Source organism: Marmota monax, unplaced genomic scaffold (genome assembly GCF_021218885.2).
Source record: "Marmota monax isolate L192 unplaced genomic scaffold, Marmota_monax_Labrador192_F-V1.1 WCK01_AAM20220418_F8-fsc00021, whole genome shotgun sequence".
Lineage (NCBI taxonomy): Eukaryota > Metazoa > Chordata > Mammalia > Rodentia > Sciuridae > Marmota > Marmota monax.
In genome coordinates, this window is record NW_026695228.1 from 17,388,683 (window position 1) to 17,411,160 (window position 22,478).

The window sequence follows — 22,478 nt, forward strand, 5'->3', positions numbered from 1 at the left end:
TCGCATGGACACACTTGGGGACCAAGAGTCTCCGTATGAATAAGGTACCCACAAGAGCACCTGTTTTTATCGCCGCACGCAGGACGTCAAAGGCGCGCTCGCTCCAGGGCTCAACCTGACTTTCCTTTTACTTCTTTTCAGAGGACCTGTACTTCCATCTTCGCTTTGCTGGTCACGCTGACATCTTGGCCATCTCTCTCCCTCTCTGCCACAGTCTGGATGACACCAGCCACAGGAGACAGCGCCGATTTCCAATTGTGCACCTCCCTCAAATCGGGCAGCAGGCACAGCCCGGGGATCTGAGGCACGGTAGGGCGAGGAGCGCGCGCGCTCTAGAAACTCTGAGCAAACTTTAAGCCACCGGTCTTCTGCCACCGCAGGCTGCCCAGGCCGCGGGGGCGTTTCCTCGCTTAGGACCCCGCCCCGCGCTGCCAGGGGCGGGGCCCGCGGAGTGCCCGGGACAGGAAGAGGGCGGGGGGATCCGATCCGTCCGGGACTCGCAGCGGGGCTGAAGGGGCGGAGGGGAACTCCCGCGCCATCCCCGGGCGAGAGCGCGGGGCGCACCTCGGGGTTCCCTGGCCCGTCCGGGGGCGGAGGCTCGGCCAGGCTGCCGACACAGGCCTGCCCCGGGGGCCCGCCCGCGCCGTCCCCGCCCCTCGGCAGCCACCGCCACCGCCTCCGCCTGCCGGCCGCCCGGGACGCACCCGGCGGGCTAGCGAGCGGCCGGCACGGCTCCCTGTCCGGCGCACTCACTTCCGCGTCTCGCCGCCTGGGCCGAGCACCCAGCCGCCGCCATCGCACACCCGGCCGCTCCGGGACCCAGCTGCCGAGACTCCCGCCGCGGGGAGACCGCCCGCGCCCCCGCCCCGCGTCGTAGGACCCCAGCTCTGGCCCCAGGAAGCCCCGGAGGACCGAGCGCGCGCCTGCGCCTACGGCCGCCACGCTTTGCTCGGCGGGATCCGGCTGGCAGCCTCCGCACGGTGCTGGCCGACCCGGCCCTAGCCCCGCGGCTGCCCGGTGCATTCCCAAGTTCGGTTGCCTAAGGTGGATGGGATGTGCCTTTTCTTTCTCACTCTCTTTTTTTTCTTCTTGCCTATTTCATTTTCTTCTTTGATTTGAAAAAAGAGAAAAGGACTCCGCAGAGCAGGCCAGGGACAACTGAGTTCCAATCGCCCCCACGTGGACGCTCTCTAGGGGAAAAGAAGTTGGAAGGAAACTTGGTCCAGCTGGTCCGGAGGCCTCAACTTTGACTGGACTCGAAGCCCTAGAGTCATGACCCTCACATCGGACAGGTGGAAGTCTTTACCTGTCCTGGGCTGGACTTAAGCTCCGGCCCTTTACCAGCACTCTCTCCGCACCCCCGTCGCCACCACACTCACATTTGGCATTTAGGCTACGCCTGGACACTGGTCAGCAACATGGATAAGTATGACGATCTGGGCCTGGAGGCCAGTAAATTCATCGAGGACCTGAACATGTATGAAGCCTCCAAGGATGGGCTTTTCCGCGTGGACAAAGGTGCAGGCAACAACCCTGAGTTTGAGGAGACACGCAGGGTGTTTGCTACCAAGATGGCCAAAATCCACCTTCAGCAGCAGCAGCAGCTCCTTCAGGAAGAGACCCTTCCCAGGGGGAGCAGAGGCCCTGTCAATGGTGGGGGCAGGCTGGGCCCACAGGCCCCCAGGGAAGCTGGTGTGGGCAGCAAGCTGACTGTGGATGGTGCTGCCAAGCCCCCTCTTGCTGCCTCCACAGTGGCGCCTGGGGTAACCACCACCACTTCCACTGGGCAGCCTATATACCCACCCCAGGAGCAGAGGGCCAGGCCACATATCCATGGCATAAGGCCTGGTAGCCAGGACTGTGGTTCCAGGGAGGACCCATTGAGTTCTGAGAGGTCTGCTTTCCACCGTCCCTGCGAAGATCCTTCCTGCCTCACTCATGGAGACTATTATGATAACCTCTCTGTGGCAAGCCCACCATGGGAGGACAAACCAGGAGTGTCCTCCAGCATCGGCCTGGGTGTAGGGAGTATGTGGCCTGATTCCTCAGGGAGTGACTCCTCATTGCCCAAAACCTGTGGGGACCATCACCTGTACCAGCCACAGCTCTCCCTGAGCTCCAGCAAGTCTTTTGAGAGTGGCCTTGGTGGCCAGGATGGTGGTGTCGGTGGCTGTAGTAGTGAGAAGCCAGCAGGACTTTGGTCTACTGCCTCCTCCCAGAGGGTGAGCCCTGGCCTTCCTTCCCCAGGCTTGGAGAATGGGGCTCCAGTTCAGCCCAGGAACCCTTCTATTTCAGCACCCCTGGCCTCCAATTGTCCCACTCAAGGAACTCTTTCAAGGACAAACTTAGGGATGGGTTGTGAGATACCAGGTGTTTTGTCCAAACCCACTGTGGACCCTCAACCCTGGTTTCAGGATGGACCCAAATCTTATCTTTCAAATTCTGCCCCATTATCAGCAGCTGGCAAGGACAGTTCACAGCTAGGTAAGGTCCCTGGGTTGGGACCGAAGTCGGGATGTGCAGACCTTGGCACTGGGCCCAAGCTCAGTACCACCAATCTTGTCCATCCAGTGATGTCCACTTCGCCTGAGTTATCTTGTAAAGAGGGTCCTCCCAGCTGGTCCCCTGACAGTAGCCTAGGACCTGTGCTCCCAGAGAGCTCCAACTCATCCAGGGTGAGGCTGCCCTGCCAAACTCTTATCCCAGGCCCTGAACTTGGACCCTCTGCTGCAGAATTGAAATTAGAAGCCCTCACCCAGCGTCTGGAGCGAGAGATGGATGCTCACCCAAAGGCTGATTACTTTGGTGAGTGAGAACCTGCTGGAGCTGCCCATGGTGGGGTGATGGGTCTCTACCAGGGATGCTGTAGCTGTCTTGAGACGCCTGTGTTATTAATTTTTTTTTACTTCCTCTTTAAACTGCTTGTCTAGTTCAGAAACTTGAAAGCATCCTTGGGCAGAAGTAGATCTTGCAGCTGGGAGTTACTCATGTGTGAAGGGTAAAGCAGGGTGGGACTATCTTAAAAAAAAGAACGGAAATGCTGTGACTTTGGATTTCAAGGGTTTTGGGGTGTGACCTTAGAGACTCTTACAGTGACAGGCTTGTAAGATCGGAGTAGCTTCTCAGGGACAGACACTTCTGAGCAGTTGGTCTGTAGCTCTCAACCGCCCGTGTGTGTGGGTGTGTCTTGTGGTTCCCGTGTGTAACTGAAGCAGGTGAATCACTGCTATTGAAGGCTGTTCTAAGGACAGTGTGTCTCTTTTCTTCTTTTCTTGCAGTTCTGGGGATTGGACCCAGGGGCACTTTGCCCCTGAGCTACACCTCCAGCTCTTTTTATATTTTTATTTTGAGACAGGGTCTCACTACGTTGCTGAGGCTGGCTTCAAACTTAAGATCCTCCTGCCTCAGCCTCCTGAGTAGCCAGGTTTATAGATTTGTGCTATTGCACCTGGCTAAGGCAGTGATTCTTGAAGTGTATTCCCTGGACCAGCCACACCCTGGTTAGAAATGGAAGCTCTGAGCTCTACCCCAGACCTACTAAATCAAAAATTCTGGGATAGGAGCGTGGACTCCACCAGCCAGGTGATCCTGATGTGAAGGGAGATTTGAGCCCTGCCTCTTAACTGAGCCCACACCCAGTACCAGCCAGCAGCCAGGTGGCACCCACAGCTGTGTCTTGAAGTAGGATGGGAGATGCTCCTTGCTGGTTTTACATAAATGTGCAGATTTTGTTTTATTATTTTTTTTAAGCCACAAAATCTGGGTGACTACTTGATTCAACTTTTTTTTCCTCTGTTGAGTGATGATTTGCTTATTTCACAGAACTATCTAGAAAGTCAGCCTATTCTGTCCGAGACCTGTTATTTTCCACTTTTGAACTCTGGATAATTGGGCTCTGATTCTCCCATAGCCTCAGTCCTGCAGCTCTGTGGAGGGAAGGGGCAGAGAAGGCCCTGGGTGGGGGGAAGATGGCTGGCTTACTGCTCCTAACCTATGCTTGCTGTCTCCCCTGAGGTCCTTGGAGAGGGTGCTAAGTGGTGGGCCAGTGGATAGCTCTGCAACCTATGGTAGTGTTTTTGCCCCTCATGAGAACTTCTGGGAGCTAGCTTTCCCCCTGCACTCAGCAGTTGGAGGTCAAGGTTACTGTTTGTTGATTTATTTTTTAAAGAAGGTATAGCACGTTCTACTGTGAACTGTCCTTTCCTTGCAGAGTCTGACCTTGGGGATAATATTTAGTTGGAGATGTCATGGGTCTTTTATTTTTAAAAAACTTTTAATTAAAAATATTTTTTTTTCTTTTCCCCATGATACTGGGGATCGAGCCCAGGAGCTTTCTGCCTCTGAGCTTTTAAAGTTTCATCCTGAGACAAGGCTCTTACTCTGGCCTCAAACTTGGGATCCTCCTGCCTCTGCCTTCTTTTTTTTGTTTAAAGAATGAGAGAGAGAGAGAATTTTAATATTTATTTTTTAGTATTTGGCGGACACAACATCTTTGTCTGTATGTGGTGCTGAGGATCGAACCCTGGGCCATGCGCATGCCAGGCGAGCACGCTACCACTTGAGCCACATCCCCAGCCCCTGCCTCTGTCTTCTGAGTAGTGGGGATTAGCTAGAATTATGTGCGTGTACCACTGTGCCTGGTTCCACGGGTCTCTTAATTTTTATTTTAATTTGTTTAGTTTTTAATTTCAAGCTAACAACAAAAAACCAGTTTTATTTATTCAGGGATGCAAGTTTGCGCTCTGGGTCAGGGCAGTGATTAGTAACCAACACTATTAATTCATTCAGTATCTATACTCCGAGCCTGTATCCTGAGCCAGCTGTATTCTAGGCGTTGGGGATACAGAAGGAATAATACTGACAGAAACCTCTTCCTCCCTGGACAGACAGTGCAGTAGAACAGGCAGGAAATGAGCAAAGCAAATGAGCAAGAGAGAAATGGGATTTTCACCTTGAAGTGAAAATGTACATCTTTCTCTCTGCCTGAGCACTGTTAATGCTGCTTGGAAGATGTTGGGTTCCTATTCAGCTGGCTCTTGGGAGGTGCTACCTGCAGGTGCAGGTGGCTTCTGTTTGCACAGCTGTTCTTGCTGCAGAGGGATGCCGGGTGGGCATGTGTTTTGTTATGCCCTGTCCTGCTCCTCTGGTTTTGGGTCCTCTCCTCATTTACTAAGGAAAAAGGACACAAATAACCACCTGCTGGGCTGGATTTCTGGGGAAACTGATTTTTAGAGTTTAGTGTGCAGGGGGCTTATTAACAGGTACTATTGGGGTTCCCACCTGTGGATGGGAGGGGAAGGAAGCTGCAGAGAAGGAGCTGGGGGTTGGAAGAACCCTTCCTTCCCATCCTGAGTTGGGCTGAGATGACCTGGCCTTCACACTCCCCATGCTCAGCCATTGGATGTGGGCCACCCTGGGGAGATGGAGACCTTGGGCAAAGTAGCTCTGTGTAGCTAGGACAGTCCCTGCAGGGGACTGCCAGCGGCACAGCAGAAGCTGGACCACTCTGCTCTTTCAATGAAGCATCCTCCACATTCCCTGCTCTTGGGGCAGGTGGCCATGGGCACTGTGGGTCTAATAATTGCTACTATCTGTTGAGTGCCTATGATGTGCCAGGCATTGGGTTAAAGCTTAGGGGGTATTATTGTCATTTAACCTTCACACAGGTATGACACAGGCTCCATTGATCTTTGTTTATAACTGAATCCAGAGAGGTTAAGTGACATGCTCAAGACCACACATGTGTGAGTAGAGACACTTTTACCCTCCTCGGGACTTTTCCTTCCACTCCGGTGACTCGCTTGGTGGAAATAGGTGGTCATGCGTGTCAAGTTGGGTGCCTTGTCTTTGCCTCTCCAGATGCCTCCAAGTGCACTGGGGGCATCTGTATGCTCCCTGCCCTTCCCAGGTCTCCTTCCCCTACAGTCAGGACTCCAGACTAATGTGTCCTCTGGACCTGCAGCCCCTGTGCCCTTCCTCCCTGTTGTGGGCAGGCCTGAGGATTTTTCAGTGCAGAAGCCACCCCAGGACAGAGCCACACACTCCCCAGCGGGGAGAAGGCTCTGCCACCTCTGTTAGGCACTGGAGGGTCAGGAAGGCAGGAATACAGAGGTTTCAGGGTTTCCTTTCTCCCACAAATGGATGGATGGCCTCCTCTCCACCCGTAAGGAGAGAGAAGAGACTGGTTATGTCTTTAGTTTATACTTTTTCGTGGTGCTGGGGATCAAACACAGGTCCTCATGCATGCTTAGGCACAACATTCTATTAGCCAGCTACATCCCCAGCCCCAATTTAAAAAAAATAATTAATTAGTACTAGGGATTGAACCCAGGGATGCTTTACCACACAGCTACATTCCAGCCCTTTTTATTTTGTAAGAGAGGGTCTCCCTAAGTTGCTGAGGGTCTTGCTAAGTTGTTGAGGCTGACCTCTAATTTGCGATCCTCCTGCCTGAGCTTCCTGAGTGTCTGGTATGATAGGCTTGCGCCTCCACGATGGCTGTCTTTAGTTTTTCTGACTTTGGTGGACATACCTGCTGCAATATTTAAACCCAGAAAGGCAGAGCCCACCCCCAGCCTGGGTGCCTGGAAACAGTTGCGATTTCTCCTGGGAATGGCTCTGCCCTTGCTAGGGCCCCAGGGAGCCTGTCCTGCCTGACCTCACTTTACTGGCCATGCAGGTGAAATGAGCTGTCCAGATAAGGAGCACCAGGAGGTCATCCCATCTGCCCCTTCCCATTTGAGTCTCCTGTCTTAGTGACCTTTTAAGCACCTCTTATCTGACTTTATTAGTGATAGATGTGTGACAAAAGGGGCTGAATTCTAGCCTAAATGGAAATGGGGAGCATTTTTCATATAAAAGGAAATAACATGGGCCAATCCTCTCATAGAGCAGCATCTCCAGAATTCCAGGACAGGGGTCTGTCAGTGCATCCCAGAGAACCCATCTACCCCCAGCCCCTCCAATATCAGACATTGCATTAAACCCAAGGCAAGTACTAAAGTAGAAGGTGGTAGGAGCTCATCAGCTACTCTGCTCTGAGTGTGCTTTCCTAGGAACTGGCAATGCTTTTGGAGATTTTCTGCCATGCTTTGGAGTCTAGGCTTCCACTGGACATGGAAGTTAATTTCTGATCCTCTGGGTAATTTTTGTAAATGACATCCAGGATTCCAGTTCTGCCTGTCTACCCCTACAGGTGTACACCCTAGGCTATGGGGATGCCCAGACCTTGAAAAATTGTTCACGTGTTTATTTATTTATTTTTTTAAGTGGACTAGGCAGTCTGCCCCTCAAGGTTAGGAAGGCAATGACTTTTTATCGATGCATATAGTGTAGGCGTGCAGTAGGTGCTCACAAAGTGAACACCAGCATCCAGATCAAAACAGAACAGGACCATCACTCAGGAAGCCCCTGGGGCCTTCACTGTCATTGCCACCCTCTAAGGATCACTGCAGCCCTGACTTCTCACAATAAAAATGAGGTTTCGAGCAAGCGTGGGGTTTGAAGTAACGTATCATGGCGTGTCTGAGGATGGGTGGAGATGGTAAGGTTGGGACACCGTGTTGGCCCACACTTTAGCTCTGTCCTTGTGTGCCAGCTCTCTCTCTAGCATCTCTCTTCAGAGTTGCTGGGGGCAGGGAAGAGGGGGAGATGGAAATGATGCAGCCCCTCCCAGACTTCACCTGGAGTGCTGCATCTCTTTATTCAGTCCACAGATACACAAGGGGCATGGGTGGTGTCCCCGTCATGCCCTTCTTGCTGGCCTGGGTGTGTGTGGAAGGGTACACGGGGATCACAGGCACCGGGATTCAGTCCACATCTCACGTGGGCTCCCAGGCTGTGCCCACTCTGGCCTTGCCCACTCTGCCCCTGTTGCACAATCTCCCTGCTGTTCCCTGAGTGAGTTCCTTGCCCACACAGGACCCTGCCTTTGCTGCTCCGGTGGACATCCTTCTGGCTAGCGCAGTGCCACCCCTGCTTCTGGTGCCCTCCAGGTGGGTGGGCCTGCTGGAGTCGCCATGTGCTGACATGGGTTCCCACAGCATCTGCCTGTCCCATCACGCCTGCTCTCTGGGTCCTCCCCTCCTTGGGATGGCATGTGCCTGCTCTTTTCCTTTGTGACCAGGAAAGAATGTCTTGTTTTTTTCCAGCTAGTCTTCCTGCTTTTCCCATTAGCAATCAGAGCATGAAGTGGGTCTTTTGGCATGGCCATTCTTGCCAGAACTCTTTAAAAGGGTTATGTTTCTTTACATTTGTTGATTTATGACTTTCCCCCGCGAGACAGGACTGTGGAAGAAGTTGTATGGATGCATCTGAGAGCCAGGAAGCCAGGCATCTGGGCCTGATCCTCCCAGCAGCTTAGGGATACTGTTGGGCAGGGTCCCTACCTCTGCTGAGCCAGGATGACCTCTGAGGGGCCTGCCCGGCCAAGGGTCCTGTGACCATGGCATTGGGTGTGTAAGTACATGCCTGGAGCTAACCAAGTAACAAGGGACTAGATGGCATCGTTCAACATCGTTTGGAGTTATGGTTACATTTCTTAATGCAAATAGTAGTCAATTTTTACTTCAGATATTCTGGAAAACATATGGTTGAAAGAAAAAGTATGAATCATTCCTGTGTCTAGCACCTTAGAAAACGTAATCAGTGTTAAGATTTTCTGCAGAAAATTTTCAGTACAAAATCATGGCAGAGCCCGTTGGTGAGGCAGGGTGTATCACACACTGTGGTTTTGGATCTCTGGCCAAAGGTAGACTCATTTATGGAGCTAGAGGCCAATTTGCTCTTGATTGTCTAATTAAAGTGCGATTAGAAAGGACTGAGGGTTTCCTTTAAGAAACAGCCTGACACAACGAGCCACTGGTACTAAAATGATCCCAAACCCTATGGGCCACTGAGGCTCTTGTTCTAACTAATTGGGTGTCCTCAGTGTGGGGAGCTGAGAGCACTCATGGTGCTCATTGTTCGTGGTCACCTCTGTGGACTCCTATGGTACCCTGGGCAATGCTGGGTCTCAGGTTTGGCCATCTGACACAGCACAGTGACTTGGGGCCCAGCCTTGTCTAGGCCGGTCTTTCTCTTCGGTGTCCCAATGCCCCATATCATGTGAGCTCATTGGATTTCTGTTGAGGAATGGAAAGACTTAAGTTAGGGTGGGAAGGGATTTTTAGCTGGGGTTAGGGCTCTGAATAGTTGGGCTAAAAATTCATTGAGAAATTGCTTTCCTAAGCATCCCATGTATGGTAGCTTCCAACAACATCCCACATAGAGTAGCTTCCTTACTTTATTACCCCCATTTTACAGGTGGGAGACTGAGGTACTCAGAAGTTAAGTGACCTGCTTAATCCATTTACTAAGTAGTTCTGCTACGCCTGTGCTGTCTGCCAGCTTCTGGAAGCAGAAGGGCTTTTTGACAAAGGGAACTTCAGAGGGCCCTGTGGCCACTAGCAGGTCAGGGCTGAGGTTCTCCTCTTCTCTGCTAGAGCCAGGGCCACTCTGGGAGCAGCAGAGAAACAGACTGTGGTGGGTATCTGAGCTGGTGTGAGGAGCTGGATCCCTGTCTTGTAGCCCCAGGCAGCACTGAGGTTCCTCTTCTGTCCAGGAGCCCACCTGAGCGCCTCCCTTCGGGGCAGCGTTGGGGCCATGAGGATGTGGTGGCTTAGTGGCCAGGCACCTGAATTCTCATGTTCCACTGAGGTTAGTGAGTTAGGACAAGCAGGCCATGCCCTTGGGGGTGCTTGTGAAACTCAAGACATGCTTCAGGCATGGAAGAGGCACTTCTATTGGGGACAGCTGGGGTACTTCGTCCTGAGGATTAGTAGCAAGCCCAGGCTGTGTGCAGATGTCCTAGAACCAAACTTGGATAAAACTATGCTTAGAGTGCATCTGGCAAACGGAGCAGAAATCTTACCCTGAAATAAAACAGGTTACCAAAATTTCCAAGGCAGGCTAGTGCTTGCCAGCAAATATTTATATCAACTCCATTTTTTATTTATTTTCCCCCTCATGGGGAAACCAGCTGAACACAGGGTCTCGGGGTCATGCTGGAAGGTGGGGGACTTTCTGCTTGAGTGTTTGAGAGGGAGGACTTTAGGACCCGTAGCCAGGTTATTTTTAAAGTTTTGGGAGCTGTGAGTATAGACTTTGCCAAGTTCTTTCCTTTTCCTTCTTGTTCTGTGACTTGTCTCTGTATGTCCCAGGAGAGTGAGGATGGGTTACTCCCCGTTACTGGAAGCTGGCTGGGAACATATCCCTTCCTCCCCGCCCCAAACTTGTATTTGTAACATATAGAAGGTTCCGGAAGCCTGCCATGATGTTGTCTGTCATTCAAGAGGAGGGATTTTGGGCTTAGCAAGAGTCTATCCTGCAGCCATTCTGGGAGTGGTAATGATTGAGGTCTTAGTGGACAGGGCACCTCTCCTGGCCTGCAAGGCAAACACATCGTGGCAGACCCAGGGCTGAATACGTGAAGGTTGATTTCTCAACAGCATTTCAGTTGATAAGTCAATAGCAGATTTACTTTTTGTTGCCTGAAGCCTGTTCTGACACCAACTGCGCTTCCTTGTTCTCCTGGACCTCCTGTCAGCTGAGCTGGTAGATTTCCTTCCAGCAGGGTGGAACCAAGTTTGCTCACATGACGGTCAGGGCTGGCTCGGGGGTTTTGCATCTGCTCAGATATTGCCTGTTCCTCTCCTTCCACTTCGGTTTGCATTGCTTCTTGATGATGCAGTCATCAGGTTTTGGGTTTAGAGAGAGATGGATTCCAGGGCAGCCAGCTGCTCGCTGTGGCCAGGCTCTGGGGCATATGCTGACAGTTGTCCTTTATGTTAACTGTGTAGGCAGCAGGGCCTGATCGTGCCACCTTCTGACAGTGCTAGCTTGGACACCTGGCTTCACCTTTCTGTTCTCAGCTTCCTCATTTTCTGGAACTGAATGTCCTGTGCTTATTATAATTGGGTTTCCTTTCCTGTGCTGAGAGCTTCGGATTTGGGCTGTTGACTGGAGGAAGATCACTCTCCTCCCTGTCCCTGAGAGTGACAGTGGTTCTGGGAAGAGCCTGCTTCAGATATTCTGTGTGTCTGCTTGTGTGCGTGCCTGAGAGAATGAGATGTGTGTACGTGCGTGCATGCTCAGGGACACAGGTTGAACTTGGATGCTTTCCCTCATTTGCTTGCGGAGAAGCCAGCTGGAGTAGAGCAGCCAGGGACAGGGAGGTGTGGAAAACTCGTAGGCAATGACAAGTTTGCTTAGAGCAAGTGAGGTCACACAGTGTGCTGGGGTGCCCTGCCCAGGCTTACTCCACACATACTTATTTTGGCCTGCTGGGGGCCAGGCTCTATGTTGGCACAGAGCCCAGTGGAGGGGCTGGTCGAGTAACATGAGGCTCCTTTCCTGCAGCACCGGGAGCCACCCTTTGCATTCTCTAGTTTCTTACAGTGTCCTTTTAGTGGCTGACTTCACACAGTGGGGGAACTTGTCCCCTTGTGATCTGAAGGGACTTACCAAGAGTCCCATAGTGGTATTGGGTGGCAGCAGTGCTGGTGGTGGTGAGGAGCAGCTCTGGGGCTTCCATCTCTCCCAGACAGTATTCTTTTCACTATATTCGGGCCACCTTGGAATTCTCATAACTGGGTCCAGGCCAGGTTCCTGAGGCTACATGTATAGGTTGGATCTCTAGAAAGGTGGCTGGGACAAAAATTTATATGAGCAGAGCATGGTGATGCATGTCTGCAACCCAGTGACTTGTGAAGCTGAGTCAGGAGGATCACAAGTTCAAGGCTAGCCTGGGCAACTTAGCAAAACCCTGTCTCAAAATAAAAAGGGCTGGGGATGTGTATCAGTGGTAGAGTGCTTGCCTAGCATGCATGAGGTCCTGGGTTTCAGCCCCAGCACACATACACACACAAAGAAAAAAGAAAAAAAAAAAAGTTATACTGGGCTGGGGCTGTAGCTCAGTGGCAGAGCACTTGCCTTGCGTGTGTGAGGTACGGGGTTCAATCCTCAGCACCACATAAAAATAAACAAAGGTATGCTGTCCATCACTTCAAAAAAATTATATATAAAAAAAAGTTATACCAAGTGATTTCCAAAGGCCGTCCTGTCAAGGGGATGGGTCAGGGAATGGAACAACTGGATGGAGGGGTGAGGAAGTCAAGGGAGTTTTAGTCTCAGGCAAAGTCACAGAGGGGGTAGCTTCTGCTTGATCCCACTGAGAGATCTTCTGAGTTCCAAGGACCAGTTCGCCAAGCCCTGGGCAGGTTGGACAGGAGCAGGGGATGGGGTGGCAGGCATGCATGATCTTCTCCAGGGAGATACTCATTTTGTACTAAACCAGGCTTGAGGAACTGTTTGTGGGGAGCAAAGCCTCCAGAGCATGTGGGCTTTGCATCTGTCCACCCTACCTGGTCCCTAGCTGTGAGGCACTGGGCAGGTTATTCAGCTTTCCTAGCCTCGGTTTCTCCATCAATCACATGTACATGTGGTTATGGTGAAGACTGAATTATGGTGAAGACTGAGTATAACCTGTCCAGTGTGCAAGACTGACCACTTGCAGCTATCACACACTTCAGAGCGTGGCTCATTCTAGATGACCGAGGTGCACTAATAGGAGAAAGAGATGGCTCCTCTGAACTGAATGTACTATAAGTGTGATACACTCTGGATTTTGAATACTCGGTTTGGAAAATAGAATCTAAAGTAGCTCATTAATATTTTGAAGTTGATTCTGTGTTTGATGAGACTATTTTGAAGATCTCAGGTTAAGTAAAATTGACATCAATTTCACCTGGTTTTGCTCTTTAAGTGTGGCTGCTTGATCTAAACCCACACTGGCTTGCATTGCTTTTCTGGAAGCACTTAGGACAGGGTATGTGTGGTATGCAGTGGTCACTTGTTCCTAAGCTGCTATTGTATCAAAGCATCTTTACTTTGTCTCAGCTGAAGCCTTCAGAACCATAAATGCTTAAACAGAAAGATGGTGATTTGTTCAAGGGAGGCGGATTTCACAACTGCCATCCACCAAATGAGCCCAGCTAGGCCTTGTGCCTGAGGCAGGGGGTGGCACGAGACTCACAGGCAGCCATAGAGTGTGTGTGTTCCCTGGAGGAAGAAGGTCCTGGGGGCCTGAAGCTGCTGTCTCTACAGGGCATGACGCGGGCAGTGATCATCGCTGAGCCTGTTTTCTGGTACCTTAAAAATGTACCCTGAGCTTAGCAAGTACATGCAGAGCCTCCCCAAACCACCCCTCCCCTCGAGGTAGTTGGAGGAGATGTGGAAGATGACATTTCCCATCCAGAGGGGAATGAGGAAGGTTGGGATTTGGCTCATGTAGGGCTGCGGCTGACATTCTGCCTGTGCCCTGCCCCACTGTCAGGCTCCGGAGCCCTTGCCTGGGTGTGGGCCTCCCTAGAGGCATGTGGGGGGGGGATGGCAGGTGGCCAAGTTGGGGTGCAGGATGGGAGGTGGCTTTCCAGGCAGTTTCCAAAGGCCTGTTTGTCTGGAGCTTGGCCTGATGGAGCTGAGGCTTTGCTCTCAGGTGGCAGGGGCTTAAACAGAAGCCCTTTGTTGGCCTGCCAGAGGTCAATTTTAGAAGCTGTGAATAGACTCGAGCTGGCAGCCCCCTCCTTTGCCCTTGGCCCGTGGCTGCCAACTCTCTGGGTTACCCACGCCTAGTGATGGGCTAGTGGCATGTGGCAAGAGGTGGCTTTACCCAAGTTGACAGCCAGGGAGCAAAGGAAGTAAAGGTGGGGGCAGGAAGAACAGAGATGATGCTGAGAAAACCCATTTGTTTGCGGAGGGTGGAGTGGGCGGGGCACTGTCATCTCTGCCTTGAATGCTCAAGGGTAGGCTGGTGCCACTGGTTCCCCGTCTTCTCTGACACAGCCGTGGAGGTCACTTAGGGTCACTTCTGCTGTGCTCTGAGCAGGCACAAGCCCTCCTACACACCCACTTCTTGATGGGAGGAGTGTCTAGGAATTTGTAGCTGTGTTTTAAAAACGCTACATTTACATGCAGTGGAGTGTGTAGGCTGGTGAGTTTTGACACCCATGTAACTCAGAACAATCCCATCCCCAGAAAGTTCTCTCTCGCCACTTCCCAGTTAGAGCCCATTCTCAGGCAACCGCTATTCTGACTTTTCCATCATTTTTAGTTTTCCCTCTTTTAAAAATATAAATGAGTTCGTGTAGATTCGCGTGCAGTTCCTCCTCCTCATGCATGGATTCTGCATGGGGGTTCCAGCAGAGGAGCACGTCTGCTTGTGTACTGTCCTCCTCTATCAGGAAGGTTGTCCTCTTTGACCGAATGCAAAGCTCTGGAAGAAATGCACATGGAGCCATGAGGGAGGAAGGAGACTCACCTGCCTAGCTAGCCACTTCAGCAGGGCCATTGACCCTGGCCATCAATGGGATGGCCATCAATGGGATGACAGATTGGCCTCACACCCACAGATCCTGAATTTGCATATTTATTTACTTGCTAACATTTAGCAAGAATCAGTACTCAGCATTTTTGGGATCATTCTTGGTTGTGCAGAGAGTGGTGAAAAATTTGAATCCCCAACACCTGCCTTCCCAGCTACAGCCGAGCTTGCCTTCTCACTTCAGGTCTCAGAGAGTAAACAGGTGCCCTTTCATGGCTGATTTAGTGCCATGTTGTTGTTTTTTTTTTTTTCTTTCTTTCTTTTTTTATTGCATCTTTGTGCTTTCTGTTGTGATCTCACAGTTTAAAGCGGCCCCCAAGCGTGGTGCTGAGGTGCTGGCTAGCCTTCCTAAGAGCAAGCAGGCTGCAGTGCCCCCTAGGAGAAAGCAGGGGTGTCGAAGATCAAGTTCATGATTGAGTCACGGCGCTGTTGGCCGGGGGTTCAGTGTTGAGTCAGCAGTGTATAAAACAAGGTGTCTTTAAACAGAAACACACATACACATTTGTTTACTGATTGGTTGATGGAAATCTCGGGGCCAGAGGTTCTCAGGAACACGCACTTTTGTTTGTGCTAGGAGTGATGGTGCCAGATTCTCTGGTTTAGTGTTCTTGGCAATTTTATGGAACGTGATCACTGCAGATAGCAAGAACATGCTGTAGTACTCTTTAGCTTGGCTTCTTTTGCTCAGATGCTATCTGTGAAATTAATTATGGACATATTACTGATTTTTTATTTTCCAATTGAGAAACTTTTTTTTTCTCCTTTCTTTCAGTTTTTTGGCTAGTATGAATGAATCTGCTATTTTCCTTTGTGTACAGTCTTTGATTGGATTGCCAAAAAAATTTTCCAAAGCGGCTGTGCCATGTAATGTTCCCACCAGCAATGTGCGAGTGAGTTCCTCCTTGGATTTGAGCTGTTTTGGGATTTTTTTTTTTTTTTGGTGATACTGGAGATTGAACCCAAGGCCTCACACATGCTAGGAAGTATTCTGCCATTCAGCTACATCCAAGCTCTTTTTATTTTTATTTTGAGAAGTGATCATGCTAAGTTGCTGAGGCTAGTTGCAAACTTGGGAGTCCTCCTGTCTCAGCCTCCTGAGTAGCTGGGAATATAGATGTGCATCACCATGCCTGGCAAGACAAAATACATAGATACTTAATTCTGTCTTTATTTTTGCAATGCTGGGGATGGAACCCAGGGCTTCGCACATGCTAAGCAAGAGCTCTATAACTGAAGTATACCCCTCACCCCTAGATAATACAATTTTAAAGAATCTGAGGGAATCAAAATTAACTTTGTTGTAGAACTTTAGATTTTAGTGCAAGTTATGATGTCTAGTAGAGGGTATAGGAGAAGTTGGAAGTCTCTTTCCTCTTAGGATCCTGGCTGGGCCTGAGAATTAAGTTGGCATAAGAGAAACAAAAGAGAAGCTTGTAAATTTAATATAAATTTTACATGACACTTCATAAAAAAATAAAGATCCAAAGAAGGAAGAAAGTTATGTGCTTTCGTATCAGGTTGAACAAAGAGAGACAGTGGTAGGAAAGTAATTCGATTATATGTGGGGGCTAAAGGAAGATAGGAATTATTTTAACAAGATCTGCTTTGTACAGAATTCTCTCAACTGTTACTAACCACTGAACAGTGTCCCTTTTTTCCTGGTACAGGGAGGGTGTGTTTTACATGGGAGTTATTAATCTCTTGTGGTTTTGTCTATTGATGGTTCTGAGGATGAATCCGGGCCTCAGGCATGTTAGGCAAGTGTTGTACCACTCAGCCACACCCCAGCCCCTGCCTGGGAGTCTTTTATCTCCTTTTTAAGGAAGAAAAAGGAAAGATGAGAGTGGCCTTCTAGCATCTGTTGATTCCAAGTGTATTAGCCCCCGGTAACCCTCTCTGTAAGTGGCCCATTGTGGGGTAGCCACCCTTCCAGGGCTTTCCAGTGTTCAGAGAAGCCAGTAAGTGAAGCAGTTTCTCTTTTAGCCATTTGTTGAAAATGCCTCTTGCTTTGGGTCTCTTGAATTCCTGGGAGACTGTCACCCTGGCTGGTGTCCTTATTTCTTGCAGGGTCAGCCCAGACTCATCTTAGACAAGTAACTGTGAAATCAGAATTTAGACCCCGAGTTCCCTCCCCTTCCAACAGGAATCTTTTGACTTCACCTTGCTGACAAATCCCAGCTCCTTCCCCTGGTCACTTAACTCTTGAGAGGTAGCCTGACAAGTGTCTTGTCAGTTCTTGATGTGGAAAACTCCTCTGTTGATCAGCCACAGTCTTCCTAAAGGTCTGACCCAGCCAGCAGTGTGATCTGTCCCATTAAGACAAAAACCAGGTTCTTCCCACCTCCGTCTCCAGCCCCTGGTCCGCTCTTCCCTCTGTGCGTAGCCATGGGTACTCATGGCTGGGAGCCCATCTCTATTCTGTTTCCTCTCTCTGGACAGGACCTTATTCAGGCCCCTCCCTGGAAGAAGGTCTTGATCTTGGAGATGCCCAGGAGAGTCACACCTGTGTATTCACTGCCAGTGTCCTTGCTTACTGGTGGATTTTAAACCCAGTAGTGTCAGAAAATAGTGTTTTATCTTTTCCAAGAAAAGGGCCTTGGCAGTTTATCTTGTGTTATACTCTCAAGCCAGGTACAAAACACATGTTAAAAGTTCTGTTTTGTGACATGAACCCAGCCCAGCCGCCCCCACCCCCTTCTCACCATGCAAGATTTCCCATGTTTGTTAAGGGTGGAAGTGAGCACTTGGCAAGGGGCATAGATGTTCTAAGGAGAAAATTGTTGGTGGGTGCACTCTTTGGCCACTAAATGGGGAAACTCAACCCAGCCTGCTGGGAGGCTGGATTGCCTCCATCTCTGGGGGAAGAGGAGGACCAGAAGGAGAGAGGGGCTATCTGGGAGAGAGAGAGCAGAAACTCTGCTCAGGTTTTCAACAACTTTTCTCTTTGTCTTCTTTTGTTTCTCTGTCTACTCCCCACCCCCCCACCCCCCCACCCCCCAGTTTGGTAACTATGTATTTAAAGCAGCTCTAAATTCAGCCTGGGAGCAATGGTATAGCCCAGTAATAGAGCGCTTGCCTAGCAAGCAGGAAGCTCTGGTTCTGTCCCCAGTGGCACAGAAAATAAAATAAAATCAGCCTTGTGTTAATTCTGAGGAAAATTCAGGCTTTTGTGTTTTTTTCTAAAAAGAGAAAAAAGAATTTTCAGTTTGATTCCTTTCCATGCGGTCCGCCTTGGCTGGCACAGGGGCTCCTCACTGCCCGTGGTCACTGCCTTAGCCTTTCTGTGTCATAGCAGCCATCTCTGACTCAGCTGTGCACAGTGCCCGGCCGCCCACTGGCGTTTGTGTTTTCTGTGGTTGGAGGGAGGGCAGGAGGGAGCTGGAGGACATGGCAGGCAGGGAGATGGGAGCCCAGAGCCGTGTGACTCATTCATTCCTTCTCACTCGTTCAGCTAATGTTCATTGAGCTCCTGCCTGTGCTGGGCTCAAAGATGGGGCAGCATCCTCCAGGGCTTTGCTGGCCTGTGGGGGACAGGGACAATAGGGAGGGGAGCATGGGGCCTGGGAACAGAGGCCTCAGCTCTGATCCTGGGGGTTCCCCAGGGAGGGCAGGAGGTACTGTGAAGTCCTGGAATGTAGAGTCTGTGGGGACAGCGGTTGATATCTTTTCCTTAACCACTGTCCTTAGGCTTGGAAGGAAATGAGGGAAGAGGACATCTCTCCTGAAATGGAAGGGAGGAAACAGACTTTCACTGGATGCCTCCCGGTGCCAGGAGCTTACATGATCTCTCCCAAGCCTCAAAGCTCCCTCAGGAAGTGTGTGCCATTATGCCCCACTTGGCAGATGAGAAAACTGTGAGATGGGGTTGGAGCTCAGGATTTACACCAAAGCCACTGCAGGTCTTCGGCAGGAGAGAGGCTATGGACAGGGCAAAGAAGCACTTGCCACTGGGAAGCACCTAGAATGTTGGTGACCTGCAGTCTTAGGGAAAGGGCCCACTTGGGAGGTGGTGCTACTTGGTGCTTATTCATGGGTGCTGATTTTTTAAAAAAAATTTCATGTATATTTTTAGTTACTGATGGACCTTTTTTTATTTACTTATTTATATGCAGTGCTGAGAATCGAATCCAATGCTTCACATATGCTAGGCAAGCACTCTATCACTGAGCCACAGCCCCATGGGTGCTGATTTTGAGGAAGGATCCTCAAAATGAGGAAGAATCATTGCATCATATTGTACCATTGGTGTTTTCCTCCTTCCCTCTTTCTTTCCCTCCCTCCCTCCCTTCCTTCCTTCCTTCCTTGTGCTGGGGATGAAATCCTGGGCCTCATGGGTGCCAAGTGTACTCTGTACCACTGAGCTACACCCTTAGCCCCTGAGTTTTCTTTCTGTGTGTGATACTAAACTAAAAATGTTTTTTAACAGCACTCCCTAGAATAGGATAGTGAGGCAGTCTTTTAGAAGATTCATTTAAACTGATTACCAGTTGTGTGCATGAGTAATGCTAGCTCTTCTTTATGCTTGAGCATAGATAGCCAGATTTAACAAATAAAAAGATAGAACATTCATTTGAATTTAAATTTTGCAGTACTGGGGATTGGACCCAGGGATGCTCTACCACTGAGCCACATCCCCAGCCCTTTTTATTTTTTATTTTGAGACAGGGTTTTGCTAAGTTGATAAGCACCTCACTAAATTGCTGAGGCTGGCCTCAAACTTGCAACCCTCCTGCCTCAGGAGTCTCTGGAATTATAGGTGTGCACCACCGCACCTGATTCTAGTGGTTCTTAGTGTATTCAGAGAATTGTGCATCAGCATTTCCACTGTCTAACTTTGGAACATTTCATCACTCCAGAAAGACCCTGCACCCACTAGCAGTCACTCCTGTTTCCCTCTTCCCCAGCTCTGGGCAACCATTTATCTACTTACCATTTCTGAGAACATTTATTTTTGTCAGCATCTTTGTCTCCCGCCACCCAAAACTTCTGTTACATTAACTGGGTCACATGATGTAATTTTCAAAAAATGCTTTTTATACATTGTACCAAAGTATCCATTAGAAAAGTTGTTCAGGGGCTGGGGTCGTGGCTCAGTGGTAGAGTGCTCGCCTAGCACATTCGAGGCCCTGGGTTTGATCCTCAGCACTACATATAAATAAATAAATAAAATAAAGGTATTGTGACCAACTACAACTAAAAAATAAATTTAAAAAAATACTTAAAAAAATTCAATCTTTTGGTTCCACTAAGAGAAACAGGAGTGTCCTTTTCTCTCTACCCTCAGCAAAGATGTTATCATTATTTTCTTTCTTAACCAGTTGGGTAAGTGATAAATGGCATCACCTCCTTGCATTGAACTCCTAGTAGTGCCCAACACTTTGCATGCAGAGTGGTCATTCCTATTTTAGATTAGAGTTGAAAAGGCTCACTGTGGAGTAGAGAGAGACTGGAAGCGAAGGAGGCCAGAGAGAAGGGTGTGCGCAGAACGGGGGGGGGGGGTGCCCTGGTGGCTGGCTGTGGGAGGGTTTGTGTAGGAGGTTGGGGCAGGGGTGCGGGGCTTTCTCCGGATGTCTTCAACTCCTTCCTTTGGAGAGTGGAGGGCAGGGGATCGTTCAGGCCAGAGAGTGGTAGCACCCTTGGGCTAAAGAGCACCTGCAAATGGGTCTGGCTGGCAATCTCAGCATAGTCTGATTGGGACATCACCTTAGAAGCTTCCTTTCCCAATGCAACAAAGTGAGGCCATTGTTGGGTTTGAGGCTTTGTGTGTTTTAATGGCAGCTTCTGAATGAAGAAAGTAGGCTGGTGCAATGCCTCTGTAGCCCAGAATGGCTCTTAAGTACTTCCTTTGTGGCTTGGTGATAGCCTCGTGCGTTTGACTGGGGAACTGTGGAGCATGTGGAGAGAAGCAGAGGCAGGGGATCTCAGGGTGCCAGGGGGATGCAGTGCCATGTGTTGTAGTGTCTGGGTCTAAGGTTCTCAACTGTTCTCACATTAGGATCAGCTGGGGAGCTCGCCTTGTCCCTACATCTGGAGGTCATGTTGGGCGACCCCACCTCGACTCTGCATAGCAGACTTGAGAAGTAGCCATCTGCTTAGTGCATCATAGGCTCAGCGCTAGCTGTCTCTGGGGATGTGTTGTGAACTTATGGGGTGGCTGGGGAGGACTCTCTGGTTCATTCTTTTTTTGATGGGGGATGGTGTTGAACCCAAGGGTACTCTACGACCGAGCTGTATCCCCAGCCCTTGTTATTTTGAGACACAGTCTTGCTAAGTTTCCCAGCCTGAACTTGAGCTTGCAATTCTTCTGCCTCAGCCTCCTGAATCAGTGGAATTACAGATGTGCACCAGTGCCCAACTGTCACTGGGGTCATTGGTTCAGCCTTGCCCCAAGGGCTTGGCTCCTCTTCCAGAACCTGCTGATGTCCAGAACTGTTTGAGTGCAAGACTGCAGCCTTTGACTGAGAAAGAGCCTTGTACAACTTGTGCCCCAAATAGCCTTGCAGAGAGGCTTCAGGCAGATCTGCCATCTTCGAGTTCCTGCCCCCAGACCTTGTCTGAATACAGGGAGTGATTCATGGCTACATGATCCCACATGATGTCCAGTGTTGGGAGCACCTTCCTCACTGAGAAGTGCCAGGGTACGCAGAGCCACTCTCACTGGCTGGCACTGTGGTGCCTTTTTATTTAAAACCTTTTCATCACGACAAGAGATGCTGACCAGGTCACCATCCAGGTTGGCTATGGATTCAATTGAAGGAGGGCCTCTGGCCTCCATGGTCCTCGGGCTGGCTGCGGGCAGGAGGGAAGCAGGAAATCTGCTCTGGCTAAATGTGAAGGCTGCTCTGTTGGTCAGACAGCAAATTAATTTTTTTTTGGCTTTGGGTGTGTAGGAGACAATTCAGTACCAGTTTGGGGTAGCTTGTTTCATGGGGAACGCCGCCCAGGCCAGTGCATTTTGATCCATTATGCTGTGGTACTTGTTTTCAATTCGTCTCCCTGGAATTGCTGCAGGGCCCGGCTGTTCCAGGAGGCAGAGCGGGCTCTGTCCCACCCTAGACAAGTTGCTTCCCTTCTGTCTGTTATATATTTTGAGATTCCACTACTTTTTTTTTTTTTTTTTTTTTTTGAGAAAAGTTTTTATCCATTAAAACAGTTTGAAAACCACCTCTGTGCACAGAGAGGCCAGTCTGATTTACAGGTCACCAATGCCATTGGTCTAGAACCAAAATAATGATGTCAACAGTCTGGCCACAGTAGTGATAAAAAGTCAAATGCCCTTCATGGGAGAACTTTTTGTTTACTTGTGGTGAGTGGAAAGTCCTTAGCAGAAGGCCTGTTGCATTGCTTTGACCCCTTAAAGGTCATTACATTATAATAAGTGATGGTGTTGGTATTTTTTTGTACTGGATACCCAGTTTTTCTTTTCTGTCACATGGAAGACTATATAAAACTCTGAGCAACTGCCTGGGGTCTCCAGGATGAGAGTCAATCAGCAGGGAAGGGATAAGCTGAGAATGACTAGGATCCCTGCCTTCTGGGAGATTCTGCTTGGGAGTGGCCACAGCAGGTCTGGGCATCCTCAGTTAGTGACTATCTTGGCGCCCCGGGGAAGGGAAGCTTTTGCCCTGAAAAACTTTGCAGCCCCTTGTAAGTCCTTCCTGCTGTCCTAGGCATGCAGTGTCTTCTCTGTTCCCTCCTCTCCACCCCGACACTAGATAGAACTTCTTCCCTTTAAATCCAGTGTCTGAGGGTCATTGCCTTCATATCAACTGCCCCAGAATTGTGCACATATCTCTGGCTTTCTTAGCCATGTGGCTCTTCCCTCAACCTTGAGCATCTTCCCCCCAACTCTTGACAATTTTTTTTGTTTTTTTTTCCCATCAGTACTGGAGATTGAAACCAGGAGCATTCTATTACTGAGTTATGTCCCAGCCCTTTTAATTTTGAGGGGGCCTTGCTGAGTTGACCATGGTCTTGAACATGCGATCCTCCTGCTTCAGCCTCCTGAGTAGCTGAGGTTACAGGGGCGCGCCACTGCGTCTGGCTTTTAAATGCATTT

The 22,478-nt window shown here is 49.9% G+C and overlaps 1 protein-coding gene across 2 annotated transcripts in view; it reads left to right on the top strand.

The window, feature by feature from the left end:
- The first annotated feature begins 505 nt into the window (after positions 1–505).
- Positions 506–22,478, top strand: part of Limd1 (LIM domain containing 1) — a 55,114-nt gene continuing 33,141 nt past the window's right edge. For both annotated transcript variants that reach the window (XM_046437740.2, XM_046437741.2), the window contains exon 1: positions 506–2,805. In XM_046437740.2, coding sequence (XP_046293696.1) covers positions 1,419–2,805 — 1,387 coding nt within the window. In that variant the 5' untranslated portion in view covers positions 506–1,418. The remainder of the gene's footprint in view (positions 2,806–22,478) is intronic.